At 46.4% G+C, this 14,775-nt stretch overlaps 1 protein-coding gene across 1 annotated transcript in view; it reads right to left on the minus strand.

Annotated features, from left to right (window-relative positions):
* Nucleotides 1-3,636: 3,636 nt before the first annotated feature.
* LOC310992926 (uncharacterized protein) overlaps nucleotides 3,637-14,775 on the minus strand; it is a gene marked incomplete at both ends in the record, with an annotated part of 28,115 nt that continues 16,976 nt past the window's right edge. Inside the window, 2 exons of the mRNA XM_083981156.1 lie at nucleotides 3,637-4,161; nucleotides 5,025-5,217. Of these exons, the coding sequence (XP_083837282.1) occupies nucleotides 3,637-4,161; nucleotides 5,025-5,217 (718 nt within the window). The remainder of the gene's footprint in view (nucleotides 4,162-5,024; nucleotides 5,218-14,775) is intronic.

Raw genomic sequence — 14,775 nt, forward strand, 5'->3', positions numbered from 1 at the left:
TCTCCATGGTGCGGAGCTAAGGTACTCAACCTCGGAGAAGGAATGCCTGGCGGTGGTATGGGCCGTAGAGAAGTGGCGCCACTACCTGGAGGGAGAAACGTTTGATGTGTACACTGACCACAGCGCGTTGGCTTGGGCCTTCAATTGTCCAAAGACATCATCCCGTCTTACAAGATGGACCCTGAGACTACAGGCCTTCACCTTTCGGGTGCACTACAAGAAGGGCTGCTGTAATGTTGTACCGGACGCCCTGTCCCGGGCACCACCGGTAGAGGAGGGCAGCGTTTGTGTGGCGGTCGCTAAGACCTATTGGGCCGATCTCCCCAGTTCCCTCCAGGACATTGCAGCAGCGCAGCTGTCAGATGCCCAATGCCAAGAACTGGAACAGCCTGACAGCCAGCCCAGCCCTGGACGGATACACTTCCAGCGCCAGCAGGGGGTGCTATATCGGGGCGTTCCTTCAAGGCATGGGGGATTCAACTACCAGCTGGTCGTTCCGGCGGCTATGGCGGCGAGGTTCCTCACCTACTTCCACGACAGTCCATTTGGGGGTCACTTGGGGAGAATGAAGACCCTGCTGAAGATCCTGGAGGTGGCCTGGTGGCCCAGCGTGCGTGCAGATGTCTGGAGTCATGTCCGCGGCTGTCACACCTGCCAGCAGTATAAAGGCTCCAACACCAAGCCGGCTGGGCTCCTCCAGACCCCAGACGTCACCGCGCCGGGGGAGATGATAGGGGTGGACTTTATGGGCCCTTTCCCTTTCAGCAGAGCCCGGAATTCGGTGCTGATGGTGGTAGTGGACTATTACACCAAGTGGGTCGAGCTCTTCGCGCTACGGGACGCTAAGACACCCAAGGTCTGCCAGATTCTCCGGAATGACATTTTCACCCGCTGGGGGGTCCCCACCTATCTGGTGTCGGACCGAGGTCCGCAGTTCACCAGCCGACTGTTGTCGGGTTTGTGTGACGCATGGGGGGTGACTCAGAAACTCACAACAGCCTACCATCCTCAGACCAACCTCACGGAAAGGGTCAATCGGACGCTGAAGACGATGATCGCCTCATACGTGGGGGACCACCATCAGGATTGGGACCGGTGGCTGCCAGAGTTTCGGTTGGCTATCAACACGGCAGTGCACGAGACCACGGGCGTGACCCCTGCTGTGTTAGCCCTGGGACGCAGCCTTAAAGGGCCCCTGGAGCGGCTGGTACACAATGCACCTGCACCCCACACACCTGCATACCATACACTACACTCACATACATGCTTGTTGAGAGAGGTGGAAAGACATGTCGGTAAGGCCAAAGCCAGACAAGCCAGGTACTACAATGCTCGGCGCAAAGAGGTACACTTTGCTGCCGGGGACCTGGTCTGGGTTAGGTCACATCCACTGTCTAAAGCCTCCGCCAAGTTCTCTGCCAAGCTGGCACCCCGCTGGGTCGGACCCGTCAGGGTAGAGAAAAGGCTGGGTCCTGTAAACTACCGTGTGAAGTGGGTAACTGATAAAGATAAGGTGGACACCATAAATGTTGTTGACATGAAGCCCTACTATGGCCCTGGTAAGCCGCTGGCTGGGGGGGGGGGATGTAGTGATCCACTGTATTTTACCTGGCCATAGTCTATTGGAGCTGGGGTAGGTGATTTGCTCCCCAGGTTTTGTTTCATTGTGTATTGGGCTGGGAAGGTTATCAATTATCCTTGTTGTTTGCGCACGGGGACGTGCGGACCTGTAATGAATGAATGAATGAATGTCTTTTGCTGTAAGTTGCGTGCGTAATGCGCACAGGTGTATTGAGTGGAACCGAGGGTTTAAATGGGGAAGTGACGTCGGGAGGAGGGGGAGAGAGAGAGACACAGTCGGCGTTTGGACGGCTGGCGTGGCGGAAATTCCGAAGCGGCACATTGGATTTACTTTTCCTTGTGGATTAACCGGTGGATTGTAAAGGCCCGTTTGGACACCGCACGGCCGGGCCGTTTTCAGCCAAGCGGGACGAGGGAGAGGATTGGCGTGATCACCTCGGCGGAGCCGCGGCGTCTCTCCCGTGTGGACAGTAGGACAAACAAACTCTCTCTCACTCACCCTCACCACGTGCCAACACACACACACACACACACCTGCACGAACATTGACTGTGCGCTCGCGCACCCCCCCACACCCACACATACACGCCGGCACGGACAGTGACTGTGCGCTCGCGCCCCACACACACACATACACACCACACGCACACACTCACTCCCACAGCTGGGACTCGGACTTTATGGACAGCGGGAGGGGGGAGGGCTTTCGGGTTTTGTTGATCTGATCTGTGTGTAATTGTTTATTATTGGCCGCCCCACGTTGGGTGCGTTTTGAGTTCAGTGAAATACAGAGACTGAGACTAAGTAGCGATTTTGATCATTGTTTCCTTATTGTTTCCCCGGACGCACCAGTAGCGCAAACCTAGGTCCGCCTGCAGCAGTGAGGCGTTTGTGCCAGTTCCCCTTATCCTTATTAGAAGGGAAATTGTTACAATCTAGCCGGGTTAAAAGAGAGCCACCTTTGTAGTACAGGAGAGACTGGCTTTAGACTCAACATACCTCGCTAACTCACTAAACTGGCTTCGCAGTACACCCCTCAGCTGAGTTTGGCATGACAGACGGGAGAAGTGTCGTGTAACTCCGTCCACGGCCACTTGCCTGCTGCAGGATTTTTAAGTCAGGTTGCTCCGATCCAAGCTCCTTTATCCTTTTTTTTTACTCCAGCGAACGCCTCGTGAAAGGATTATTTCGTAAAGAAACAACTGATTTTTCTTTTGCTGCGGCCGCCATTGTCTCCTGTCTTGTTGTTGTTGTCTGTCTGCTCCGTGTGCACGCGGGTGCGTCTGTAACTGTTTGAGTGACAGGCACGTCGCCGCTGCAGGGGAGTGACTTTGATTGACAGGTCAGGTATCATGAATCAATCCGATTGGATGAAAAAATGACCCAAACGCGCTGATTGGCCACGGGCGCAGAGAGCTGCGCCCGGAGGAGAATCTCGAAGTAACCAATTAGAGACCAGCATGAAGTCACATGGAAACCAAACGTTTAAGAGCCCACATACACACTCATTAGGCCGGCGCCCCTCGCTATTGAAATGTATGAAACAACCCAGAATAAACCCAATATGGAATGGAAAGGCTTTTAAATTTCAAAGTAAAACCCATTGTATGAGTGAACACTGAACAGATATGGTAATTGCCTTTTATTATGTTATTTATGTTTACTGTGTCTACACTTTTTTCCTGAAATTTGATGGGGGCGGCGCCCTAGCGCCCCCTATTGACCGGCCGCCACTGCTTCATACACAAAAGTTTACACTACAACACAGAACAAAACACCACAATATAACACAGTTTCTTGTGTGAAACCTGCAGTTTGGTTTGTTTAATCTAAGATTAGTATTATTGTCTTTTCCTAAACCTGACCAAACCATGACTACAGTGATGATCAGTTCACTGCTGTAGCTACAGTGGGGCCGTGACAACCCAACCTGGATTAATAAACTCAAAATTTACAAAGTGAACATCCCAAACATTTTGATTTAAATATTTGTCATCTTTGCCTCCTGGAGGTGACCATCAGCAGAGTGTCTGTCCTCAGGAGAGACAGTGAGACCTACAGAGGACACAGAGACACTGAGGAATCAGGATAGATCCAGAACCCAGGACGCAGATGTTCAGTGAATGTGGTGTTGAAGGTGTGGAGGTGGATCAGTGTATCGGAGGAGACACTGTAGAAGGACAGAGTGCCAGCAGGACAGTCCACATACACTGCTACTCTGTTAGAGACGGAGGAGGAGGAGACGGATGTTTGTCTGTTGTTGTGCCAGACAGAGTAACAACCATCATGATCAGAGCAGCTCAGACTCCAGGACTGGTCATTTCTTCCAAACCAACAGCCTGCACCGTTTCCTTTCCTTTTGATTTGTCTGTTACTCACTGATATATGAACCAGTCCTTTCCATTCAACCTCCCAGTAACAGCGACCAGTCAGACCAGTCCTACACAACAGCTGAGGAAAGACATCAAATCTGCCTGGATGATCAGCATATGACTGATTCTCTGTCACACATGTCACCGTCCTGTTGTTGTCAGACAGTTTGAGGCGTTTGTTCACTGTGTTCATGTCCAGTTCCAGTTCACAGGCGTCTGATGGAGAGAACAAGACACAACACAGCTGCAGTTTATCATCTGCTCATTTATCAACAACTTCACTGACAATTCATCAAAGTGAAACATTCAAACTTACATTTTACATTATTTTGTACTGTGAATGGTGTTTCCAACAAATCTAACAATACATTTCTAACAACATCAACAGTTACTGAACATGAGAGTCAGGATCTCAACAATGTTCTGCTTTTCCTCTGGCACGGCGCAAGGTGGCGCAGGGTGGCGCAGCCGACGCAGTGCAAGTTTCGACCAGCGCGGGGTCAGTTTGGTAGAATGCGGTGCGCCAAGATGGCTGGTTTACAAAACTAGAGCCCATTGAGTGTCACTAATAAAACTGGATAATAATTTGCCACTGCTGCACAAAGAAGCTCTGAACCATCTGCTTTCAAAAATTGTCATCACCTCCATCAAAGAGCTCACACTAGCGCAGTCTGCTACAAACAAGTTTCACAACAGTCGGAATGACATTGAGTCAGAGGACTGAGGCTCCACTGACTGGTTTTAAACTGCTTTTCATTGACCAGGGGTCAGGTGCACAAATGTATGTGTGCACAGAGACAACAATATGCAAATCCATTATTTTCTTCAGGGTTATAAAGCCATGATTTCACATGGTTCTGTTTTATGAATCATGGTGAAGGTGTGCTCGTGCAGGTGTGTTCTCATGAATCAAACTCACACTTCCTCAAACCAGGTATCAGTCTCTGAGGTCCACAATGGTCCACCCTGGAGGAGGAAACAAGTCAGGATCAACTTCATCCACCTTCACTCATCCACCATAAAATCACCATGAGTTCCTCAGTTGGAGATACAGAAACACAGTGTGAGAACTTCTGTTGTCTGTCCATACCTGAGAATGTCCAGCCTCCAGTGTGGACCCTCCAGTCCAGCCGACAGCAGCTTCACTCCTGAATCTCCTGGATGATTGTAGCTCAGGTCCAGCTCTTTCAGATGGGAGGGGTTGGAGCTCAGAGCAGAGACCAAAGAAGAACAGCCTTCTTCTGTGATCAGACAACCTGACAGACTGAACGAACACACACACAGCAAGAGAGAGAGAGACAGAGACAGAGAGTACAAATGATGCCATAAATTGACACTACAATTAAAGAAAGAAAAAGAAAAAGACCTCTCTATTCTGACAGGTTGCCGCCGAACCGCGTCATAGCTAATTACCCTAAAGTTTTTTTTAAAGGGACATTGTGTAACTTCTCCTGTTATCTATATATCTATATATATATTTCGGAGTCTGTCAGACTTAAAGCGAGGGAGACCCTCTAAGTCAGAAAAGCCGAAATAGACAAAACACATTTCCAAAAGTCGTACAGTTCTAATTTTTTAATACATATTAAAATCTCAGCTTCCCGCATCAAAGTCTTGGTGTTTTATTCAAGGAAACGGGGTCAAAAAGGTCACAGATCAGCGACCTTTGACACTTGTGAAGGTCGCACGGGTTTGAAATTGCACATGGTGGATGGCCTTAGGCCCCGGACAAATACATTAAACTTTCAGCCTTATAACCCCAAGAATGTGGACGTTATTAGACAAAAGGCTTCTAAATCTAGGCTTTGAAGGCCGAGAAACGAGCCTGGACGGTCAGCTGTGACCCTTCTGGAGGTCCGACAGGTCTGAAATTCTACAGAAACTTTGTCCCTAGTGCTCTGAACAACCTATCAAAATCTCAGCTTCCCGCATCAAAGTCTTAGTGATTTATTCAAGGAAACAGGGTCAAAAAGGTTAAATTTAACACTAATCAGTCGACCTCTGACCCTTGAATTCATAATAATGTTTTTCAGACAAAAAATAAAATTTCACTCATTGAATAAAAAATTACAATAAATGTGATGTGATGTGGACCAGAAAGATGCTGGTGAAAATTATGAAAAAAAAAGAAAAAAAGAAAGAAGTCAAGCCAACTTTTATGCACTTTATTGTTGAATTTTAACAATATAGCACCGTTTTTTTTATTCAATGTTGAAAACAAAAAAGATGTTAAGACCTCTTAGTTACTAAGAAAATAATATAAGCTCAATTTGTTTTATTTTTTCATTTGCTGGTAACAGCAAGCTCAACCAATCAGACACGTCGCTGATAAATATGAGGATTATGGGTAATGTAGTGCTTCTCCGTGATATGACATTAGAAACAAAAAACAGTGTTTTCTTAACTCTTTGACTGCCAGCCATTCTCACAGCAGCTTCCTCCAGCTTGCCAGGCATTTTCCAGCTTTTTGACTGATTTCCGTAGACCCACCATATATTATGTACTGTTACTACATACACATATAACCCATCAAAGGAAAGATGAGGGTCTCTACTTTCCAGCTAAAAAACCTGTTTGTTTCTATCTTGTTCCAGTCTTAAGAAATTGGCGGTTGAATATAGGTTAGTTTAGCCCAAAATGCCATTTTGGCACCAAAATCTTGAGAAAAAGAGGTTTTTGTGTCGGGTGTCATTTTTAGGTGGACCAGTACAATTGGCTCCTTTATATTTTGCCTTAGTGATGCCTCAACATCTGTACAGTTATTCTCTTGTAAACAACAACTAAATCAACACTGACAAATGACTTTTGATGACAAAAAACAAAACATTTAGCTACTGACACACACTACTGCAGCCTTTTTTCTTTCTTTTCTTTGAGTTACAACTTTTTCTTTCCTTTTTTTTAGTGTGTGTGCGTACGTGACGTGTGCGTGTGCATGTACGTGTGTGTGTGTGTGTGTGTGTGCGTGCGTGTGTGTCTGTGTGTGTGTGCGTGCGCGGATCAGTTCGACAGGTTTTTGTAGCCGAAACACGGCGCTTTAGATCAGATCCAGCTTCCTCTGGTCAGCAGGCAGCGGTCTCACTCACTCTCTCTCTGTCTCACACACACATCTACACACACACAGCCTACAGCTCTGGCTGACGTGCCCCCTGAACCCACAGCCACAGACAGTCCATGCACGCTCACAACAGACAGACACCATCTTTAGCTCTCGTCACGTTCGCCGGCGCCGTCCGCTCCTCATCCACACTAGATCGCGGGATTTTCAAGCTGCTATCCGAGTGATTTCTCGCAAAATCTGGCGACTTTCCAAACGCTCTTGACGACTAACGACGAGCGATCGACGGGGTTGTTGTTACTAACGTTTGTGGTTTGTATCACGGAGCTGCACAGAGCTTCGCCGAGCTGCCGAGCCGCCATGAGCCCCGCCGCCGCCCCCTAAGCTCTCACCGGCGGCCAGAGTCACGGAGCGGTGCCGCTGCAGTCAGACACCCACACCGCTCCATGAGGGGGGAGAAATACGATATATATTTTTTATATGTCAATCCAAATGTGTTTTTCTGCACTTTATTTTGATGATACAAGTCTGATCTTCACAGAGGAGTAGGGCAAGACATTCAGCATGGCGTTGCCATTAAAAAAACGCTAAGACGAGTTAATGGGGATCCAATTAAAATACAGGGGTGCAAACTCATCAGGGGTAAAAAAAGGTGACAAGATACCGACCCCCTAGGGGGGTCCGGGGGCATGCTCCCCCGGGGATTTTTTTTTTAAAAACCAACTTTAAAGGTGAATTTACAGTCAATTTTAGCATGAGACTAGGGTCCAGATTGCACAGCTTTTGCTCCTGTTAAACCTGCACAATCTGTCTCTCTGTGTTTGGCCTATGTAGGTTTAGCATGAGCAAAAGCTGTGCAAAACTTGGAGAATCTGTCCCTTGATGTCCATCAGATGAACCTTGCAAACCTTGCCTTCAAACTAAATAAAATTTAATACAGACTGATTGGTTCATTGTGTGTGAAACATTTATTTATTGATGTAAATGTGTTTTCTGTAGGCTACGTAGGCTATGCTCCGAGGCTGCTCTTTCTGTCCAATAACACACATGAAGCTTAAAAATGCCATAGGCTACATAAAACATAAGCGGCAATATGTATTTAAAAGATGTTCAAGCAAACAGTTCGGTTCACGGTTTTGTGGTCATGGTTTTCGGTTCGGTTTGGTATACTTTGATCGTTGGGAAAATCAATCATGTCTTGTATATTCAGGTTAAAACTTAAAGAATGAGGCAGTCTGACATCTGATAGATCATTGTGACGGTCTGAGGTTAAAAGTAGGTGAGAATCTGGCTGCAAGGGAGGAGACATTGATAGTTCCAACATGTTTTAATTTATTGGGCAAATAAAGTTATCTAACAAATGCTAAGAACAATTAGATATTCACTGAAATATATAACCTATATTTATTAATTGTGGTTCTTACAAAAAATATATCTTAAAATATAAAAGCTAAAATCTCTTAAAGCTCTGCCCCTTTAATTAGTGCATACTAAATAATTTAACTTTAGCCTACTACTTTTACAACCACATTATTTACCAGCAACATAAAGTGAAACAGAGGCAGAGGTGTCCTGCCACAGTCAGTCAACCTCCTCCTCCTCCTCCTGCTGCTGCTGCTGAACAGGTCGCACTGGAGCTAGTCTCCCCCCCCCTCTCAAATTTTTTTTATTGCGGATTTACACGAATCACACAAATGACCAATTTGGGATCCAAAACGGCGAATTTCGCCGAAAGGTGACAAGTTTGCACCCCTGAAAATAAACAAATAAACAAATTAAACAGAGCAGCTTTTTGAACGCGGAAGTGGTCTTCACCTGTAGAATCCACAACTCCCCCCCCCCTGGTCTGACGTAGCTTCCGACAAGGACGTAATTTATTTATTTATTGATTGATTATTCTGCACCAACACACTAAATAAATAAATAACCGAAAGGACGTCCTTGCCGAAAGCTACGTCAGACACAGCAGCATCAGGTTCAATAAAGCTTTAAGGAAAAGTTAAAAAAAAACAAAGTTATCCTCTGCTCACAACGTCTTTCAGTGCCGCACGCTGGGTCGGCTGGATCACTTGCTCTGAGCGTCACATATCGCCACGAAGGGGATTGCATTGGAATCAACTGAAAGCCGAGCGCGTCAAAACCTGACGAAAAACGGGTACCTAATGAGTCAGGCATGTGACGATGAGGGACAGTGACCGTTCGTAAGGCTGTTGACGCACTGGGAGTGAGAACGTGTTGTGGTAACAGTCCTCCACAGCAGAGGGGGACCACCACCCTAGTCTGCCAGTCCAGAGTCAGTCTGTGCTTCCTCTATGGAAGGTGTGTCAGTGGAACCGAGGAGATCCTAGAATAATACTTCCACCGCCCTACAATATCCCCAGTCGAGGTCAACAGCTCCCCACCTCCACTGTAAACAGTGCTGGCAGAGCACTGCTTCCCCCTTCTTCCAAATCAGTCACATGTCTGCTTGACCCAGCCCCAACAAGCTCAAGGATGTCCTTAGTAGAGGTCGACCGATAGTGGATTTTTAATTCCTATATAATAAAGATAGTTTGGAGCAGGAAAAAGCCGATAGCCCCCCCCACAATTTTTTTTTTTATATATTAATTAAATATTTTTTATTAATTTTTTTTTTTTTATAATAATAATATATAGCTATTAGCTAGTGTAAAACTAAAGGATGTGGGACACTGAATCATCCCTGGACCCTGTGAGTGACGAACAGCCGAACTCCACACGTGAGTTTGTTTACACTGATCAGCTGTAGTGAGGACGTGACGCTGCAGGAGAGGAGACTGTAACTACCGGTAAACAGGACACGTTAGCTCGTGGTGTGTTTACGGCGTACATTAACAGGTGACTGTTTCACTACAATTAGCCTACTGTGTGGAAAACCCATAGACTGTAAAAAGAAAAACCACGCTGTAATGATCGTGATCGAGTTGGACGAGTGTGTTTGGCGCTGACGGGAGGAGAGAAAAAAGAGAGCGAGACGCACATAGCGGCCGTGATATGACGACCCCGTCCCCGCTGAGGAGGAACTCAGCTGTTATGGAAAAGGACCTAAACCAAGTCGAGTAGAGCCCAGTAGAGCCCAACTTTGTAGTGTAGCCATTATTGTGCGTCTGCCCCAACTCTGAAGCTGAAGCGGCGCTCTCTCTTCCTCCTTCCCGTCTCTCTCTAGTTGTCCTTTCAAAATAAAAGCACAAAAACCCGGAGGGGAAAAAAAAAACTCGTGAGCTGGTGGCGGTGAGATATTTAGCGTGGCAGCCTCCACCACATTATCTATGCAGGAACCCTTATATGATTAAGAAAATACTACAGTGTTTCTCATTAAATAACAAGAGAGTTTCGTTCCAGTCAGCCCCTCCACCTGCCGCCTCTCTCTTAGTGCGGTCGCACCGCACCTACAGTACCCTCACCCGGGTCACTTCTCCGCTGCTGCCGCTGCACACGCCCCGTCTCTCTCTCTCTCCTGCTCTGTGTGTGTGTGAAGAGCAGCCCCGCCCCTCAGTGATCAGAGAGACAGAGAGCGGCAGGGAAGAAGCAGTTTATGGCGCTGTGGAAAAAACTGCAGCCATCGGCCACTATCGGAGCCAAGTTCCGCTGATTCCGATAGTTTGTAAAACGTCCTATCGGCGCCGATTAATCGGCCAAAACGATTAATCGGTCGACCTCTAGTCCTTAGTCAACTCTTCAACTCTCTTTACTGAACCAGATCAATCTTTCCATAGTCACATATTATGTGTCACATGCTGTCATTAATGGAAAGGCAAGGCAATTTTAATTGTATAGCCCATTTTTACAGTTAACAGTTTGTCTCAAAGGGCTTAACATGGCATCACATGCCTGCCGTAGCGGAAATCCCGGAACCAAGTGGCTGAAGGCTGAAGGAGTCCTATCGAGCCTGGTTGGCTCATGGGACTCCTGAGGCAGCTGATGGGTACCGGCAGGCCAAGCGTGCTGTAGCTTGGGTGGTTCCAGAAGCAAAAACTTGGGGCTGGGAGAAGTTCGGGGAGGCCATGGAGAAGGATTACCGGTCGGCCTCGAAGAAATTCGGGCAAACCATTCAAAGCCTCAGAAGGCAAGGCGAGGCAAGGCAAGGCAATTTTATTTCCCATTTTTACAAACAGATTGTCTCAAAGGGCTTTACACAGCATCATAACAACATCTTCTGCCCTTAGACCCTCATATTGACTGAGGATAAACTTCCAGGAAAACCCCTTAAAAACCAGCCTATTTTTTAGGCCTTTTCTCGAAAATTGCATATCCATAATAAAATGAGTATATCTCTATATATTTGAATACTTAAAAAAAGTAGTAAAAAATTGAGGAATTGCTGAGATGTGTAAATTTCAGTATATCTGTTACTGGTGAAGAGTAAATGAAGATGACACACAGAAAAAAATTAATACAATTAATATTCGCCTAAAAAAAATCATATTTTTGATGAGTGCCCTTTAGAATAATGCTAATGAAGCTCAAACTCTCTATACAATCATTGTACAACATATTAACATTGTCTCTGCAGTGGTTGATTCTGATTAATTGAAGCAGGACAAAATTATTGAGATTTTACTACAAAATATTCAGGCGAACTTTCCAAAATGTCCATTTTTGGCACAGCTTGGAACCACCTGCCACTATAAACCATTGTTTAATCTTTAGTTTCACACAATTTGCATAAACTAACAGGATATGAATTAACCAGGACTAAATAAGAATTGCATTCCTAACCCCTGTCTGTCTGTCTGCGTAAAGCTGCACTGAGAGCAGCTTATTTGGGTGGCCTCTATCTCTGCAGCGGATTGGTCGATTTGAGTGATTGACGGCTCATTCGAACCATTAGAGAGCATAGAATGAAGCTAGACCCTCGTCGATGTGATTGGCCGCACTGGCAGCCATGAGCCAGCCATGAACCAATCAGAATCAGCAGATCCACGTGCAGGCCAACGTGGGGTTGTGTGCGCTCGTGCAGGCTTCCCCCGGGTCCTAAAGCCGTCGGATTGCGGCCAGACTGATTTAGATGTAAACACTAGGCAGAGTTCAACTGGAAATATTGTGGATTTACCCACAAAACAACCTTTTCACGGCAAAACAGCAAAGGTAAGAGGAAATGTACGACCATGTTTTGGCCGGGGAGCATACGTCAGTCCGACTGCCCACAAGTCCGACGGCTCATTTCTCCGACTACCCATTCTACAGTGTTGAGGTTAGGTTTAGGGTAAGGTTAAGGGTTAGGGCTACTTAAGTCGGAGAAGTGGGAGGTCGGACTGATGACGCAAAAATAAAGAAATGTATGGTCGGAGAAATGGGTAGTCGGACAGACGTCATGCGCCCGTTTTGGCCACGCAGCGTCTGTGTTTGCTCGACTTTGCTCGTTGGTGGCTTCTCCCTCTGCCGTGCTGCTGCTAGCTTCTGTGTTAGCCGCGGTTGCTATGCAATGCCCCAATGTTTGTATCCGGCTCGTTCAGATGAGCGGTTGCTGATGTGTTTTGCATAATGTACAGTAGTATACGAGCCAGAAATGTGGCGACTGGGTCCACACAGAGGTGCTTCATGAAGTTTGATGTCTAGTTGTTTGTTTGAGTAATGTTTGGGCTGTGTTTGGGTCATATAAACATGGTTTTTATATCAACTTTATTTATTTAAAGGAAAAGCCCCTTGAGGTGGATCACCTCGTTTTCAAGGGGGATCCTTAGCATCTCAACAATCAACACTGTTACAGACAGAAGCAAAACAGAGCCAAGACAAAAACGAAGGGACAATCAGAAGAAAGGAGACAGAGATAAAAAAACATAAGGCAATGCACATACAAAACAACAACAAAGCACACGGGGAAAGGAGACGCATACATTGTACATGTACATCAGACACCTCCAAGACCAGGCAGATATCACGCACTAGAAGCAAGAGCATTGTGTTTTTAGGTGGTTGAGTAACTCAGTCTTGAAGGTATGTAAAGAGGATATGGAGCGAAGGGAGTTTGGCAGGTTGTTCCAGTCAAAAGGTGCTTTGAATTTAAAGGCTCTTCTCCCAATGACTCTGGATGTTCTGGGAACAGTAAAGGAGGGATATTGCAACTGTCTGAGTAAGTATGATGATGAGTATGGAACAAAGTATTGTTTAAGGTAAGGTGGGCAGTTCAGAAAAATGCATTTAAAGATGAATTGTAACCAGTGGGAGTGCATTCTAGCGTTTACACGTTGTAGCCCAGCTTCTGCTGTTTAATTTGACATATAATATGAATATATTCTTTCATAATTGTGCAGTGGTGGCAGAAAATTGGAGAAACCTCAGGGTGAGCAACAGAGGAGGGCCTTGCCTTGCCATGCCTTCTGAGGCATGATTTGCCCAAATTTCTTCGAGGCCGACCTGTAGTCCTCCTCCATGACCTCACCGAACTTCTCCCAGCCCCAAGTTTTTGCTTCCGGAACCGCCCACGCTACAGCACGCTTGGCCTGCCGGTACCCATCAGCTGCCTCAGGAGTTCCACGAGCCAACCAGGCTCAATAGGACTCCTTCAGCTTGATGACATCCCTTAATTCTGGTGTCCACCACCTGGTTCCTGGATTGCTGCTACAGCAGGCATCAAAGACCTCATGGCTACAGCTCTCAAAGTTTGCGTCAACAATGGCAGTGGAGAATATGGTCCACTCAGACTCATTGTCTCCAGCCTCCAGTGTAAAAATTATAATGGATGTGTTTCTGAATGCGTTTTGTAGTCCCTTAGCAAAGCTAAATTGATTTTTTTTAAAACAACAACTCAAAATTAAAACCAGCACTTTATGGTGCAAATAGTGCAAACAAAAACAAATCTTTGTTTGCTGTCACTGTCACTCGACACATCTTGCAAATGATCTTTTCCACCATCCAACACACACACACACGCACACACAAGAAGAGTGTGTTTCATGGTGAGCGAGATGTGAGATCATTTTGGAGTCTCCGGTTGCTATGGATACGGTACGTCTTCTCTCTACGAGGTACTTACAGTCGCAGACTTAACTTTCACTTTCGTCAACTTTCGTTTTAACAAGCTCTCCTGCTCCGCTGTCTCTGAGGCAGGTGCGATGACGTCATCGACGATAAGATGGTAGAGCGCAAATCTCGACCGTGAGCCAAATTTTCTATAGCATATACCGCGTAACCACAATATGTAAATGAGGGTTTTGCGAGTGGTAATCGTTTCCGCCATGGAGAGAGTGGACAGAGAGCTGCACGGACGAAGGGACAGAATGACATTTGATCCGATGCATACAATGACAGCATGTGTGTTCATCTCTCTCGCGCTCTGTTTAGATAAATAAACACAAATCGCTACAGGGCCCAACTCGTCATATAGTGACAAACAGGCAGCAGCTGCAGCAACAATCACACACCTGTAATATGTGTGTGCCGCCCATGATCCAGTGGATTAATAGAGAGCTCAGGTGGGACACATGGATCTAAACGCTCTGACCACTGACCAGAGGGATCAAAGACGGGTGAAGGCAGCGGTGACGTGTCTCAGTCCGGGACCGGGACTGAGAGACGGAGAGGAGAGGAGCGCACTGCAGGACAGACGTGCGTAACGGCGCGTAAAAGACTTTTAACACGGCTGAAAAACTGTTACAGAATTACTCAGACGTGAGGAAATGCAGAGATGTAAGATCACGGGGCTCCGACAGGTATCAAACCAATAAACGCATAAGGTTTGGCAAAGTTGTATCAGTTAGTACATGGTTTTCAGACGTGGTTAATAAAGACGCAAAAACAGCCACC

This window comes from Trachurus trachurus (genome assembly GCF_905171665.1).
Source record: "Trachurus trachurus genome assembly, chromosome: 10".
Taxonomy (NCBI): Eukaryota; Metazoa; Chordata; class Actinopteri; order Carangiformes; family Carangidae; genus Trachurus; species Trachurus trachurus.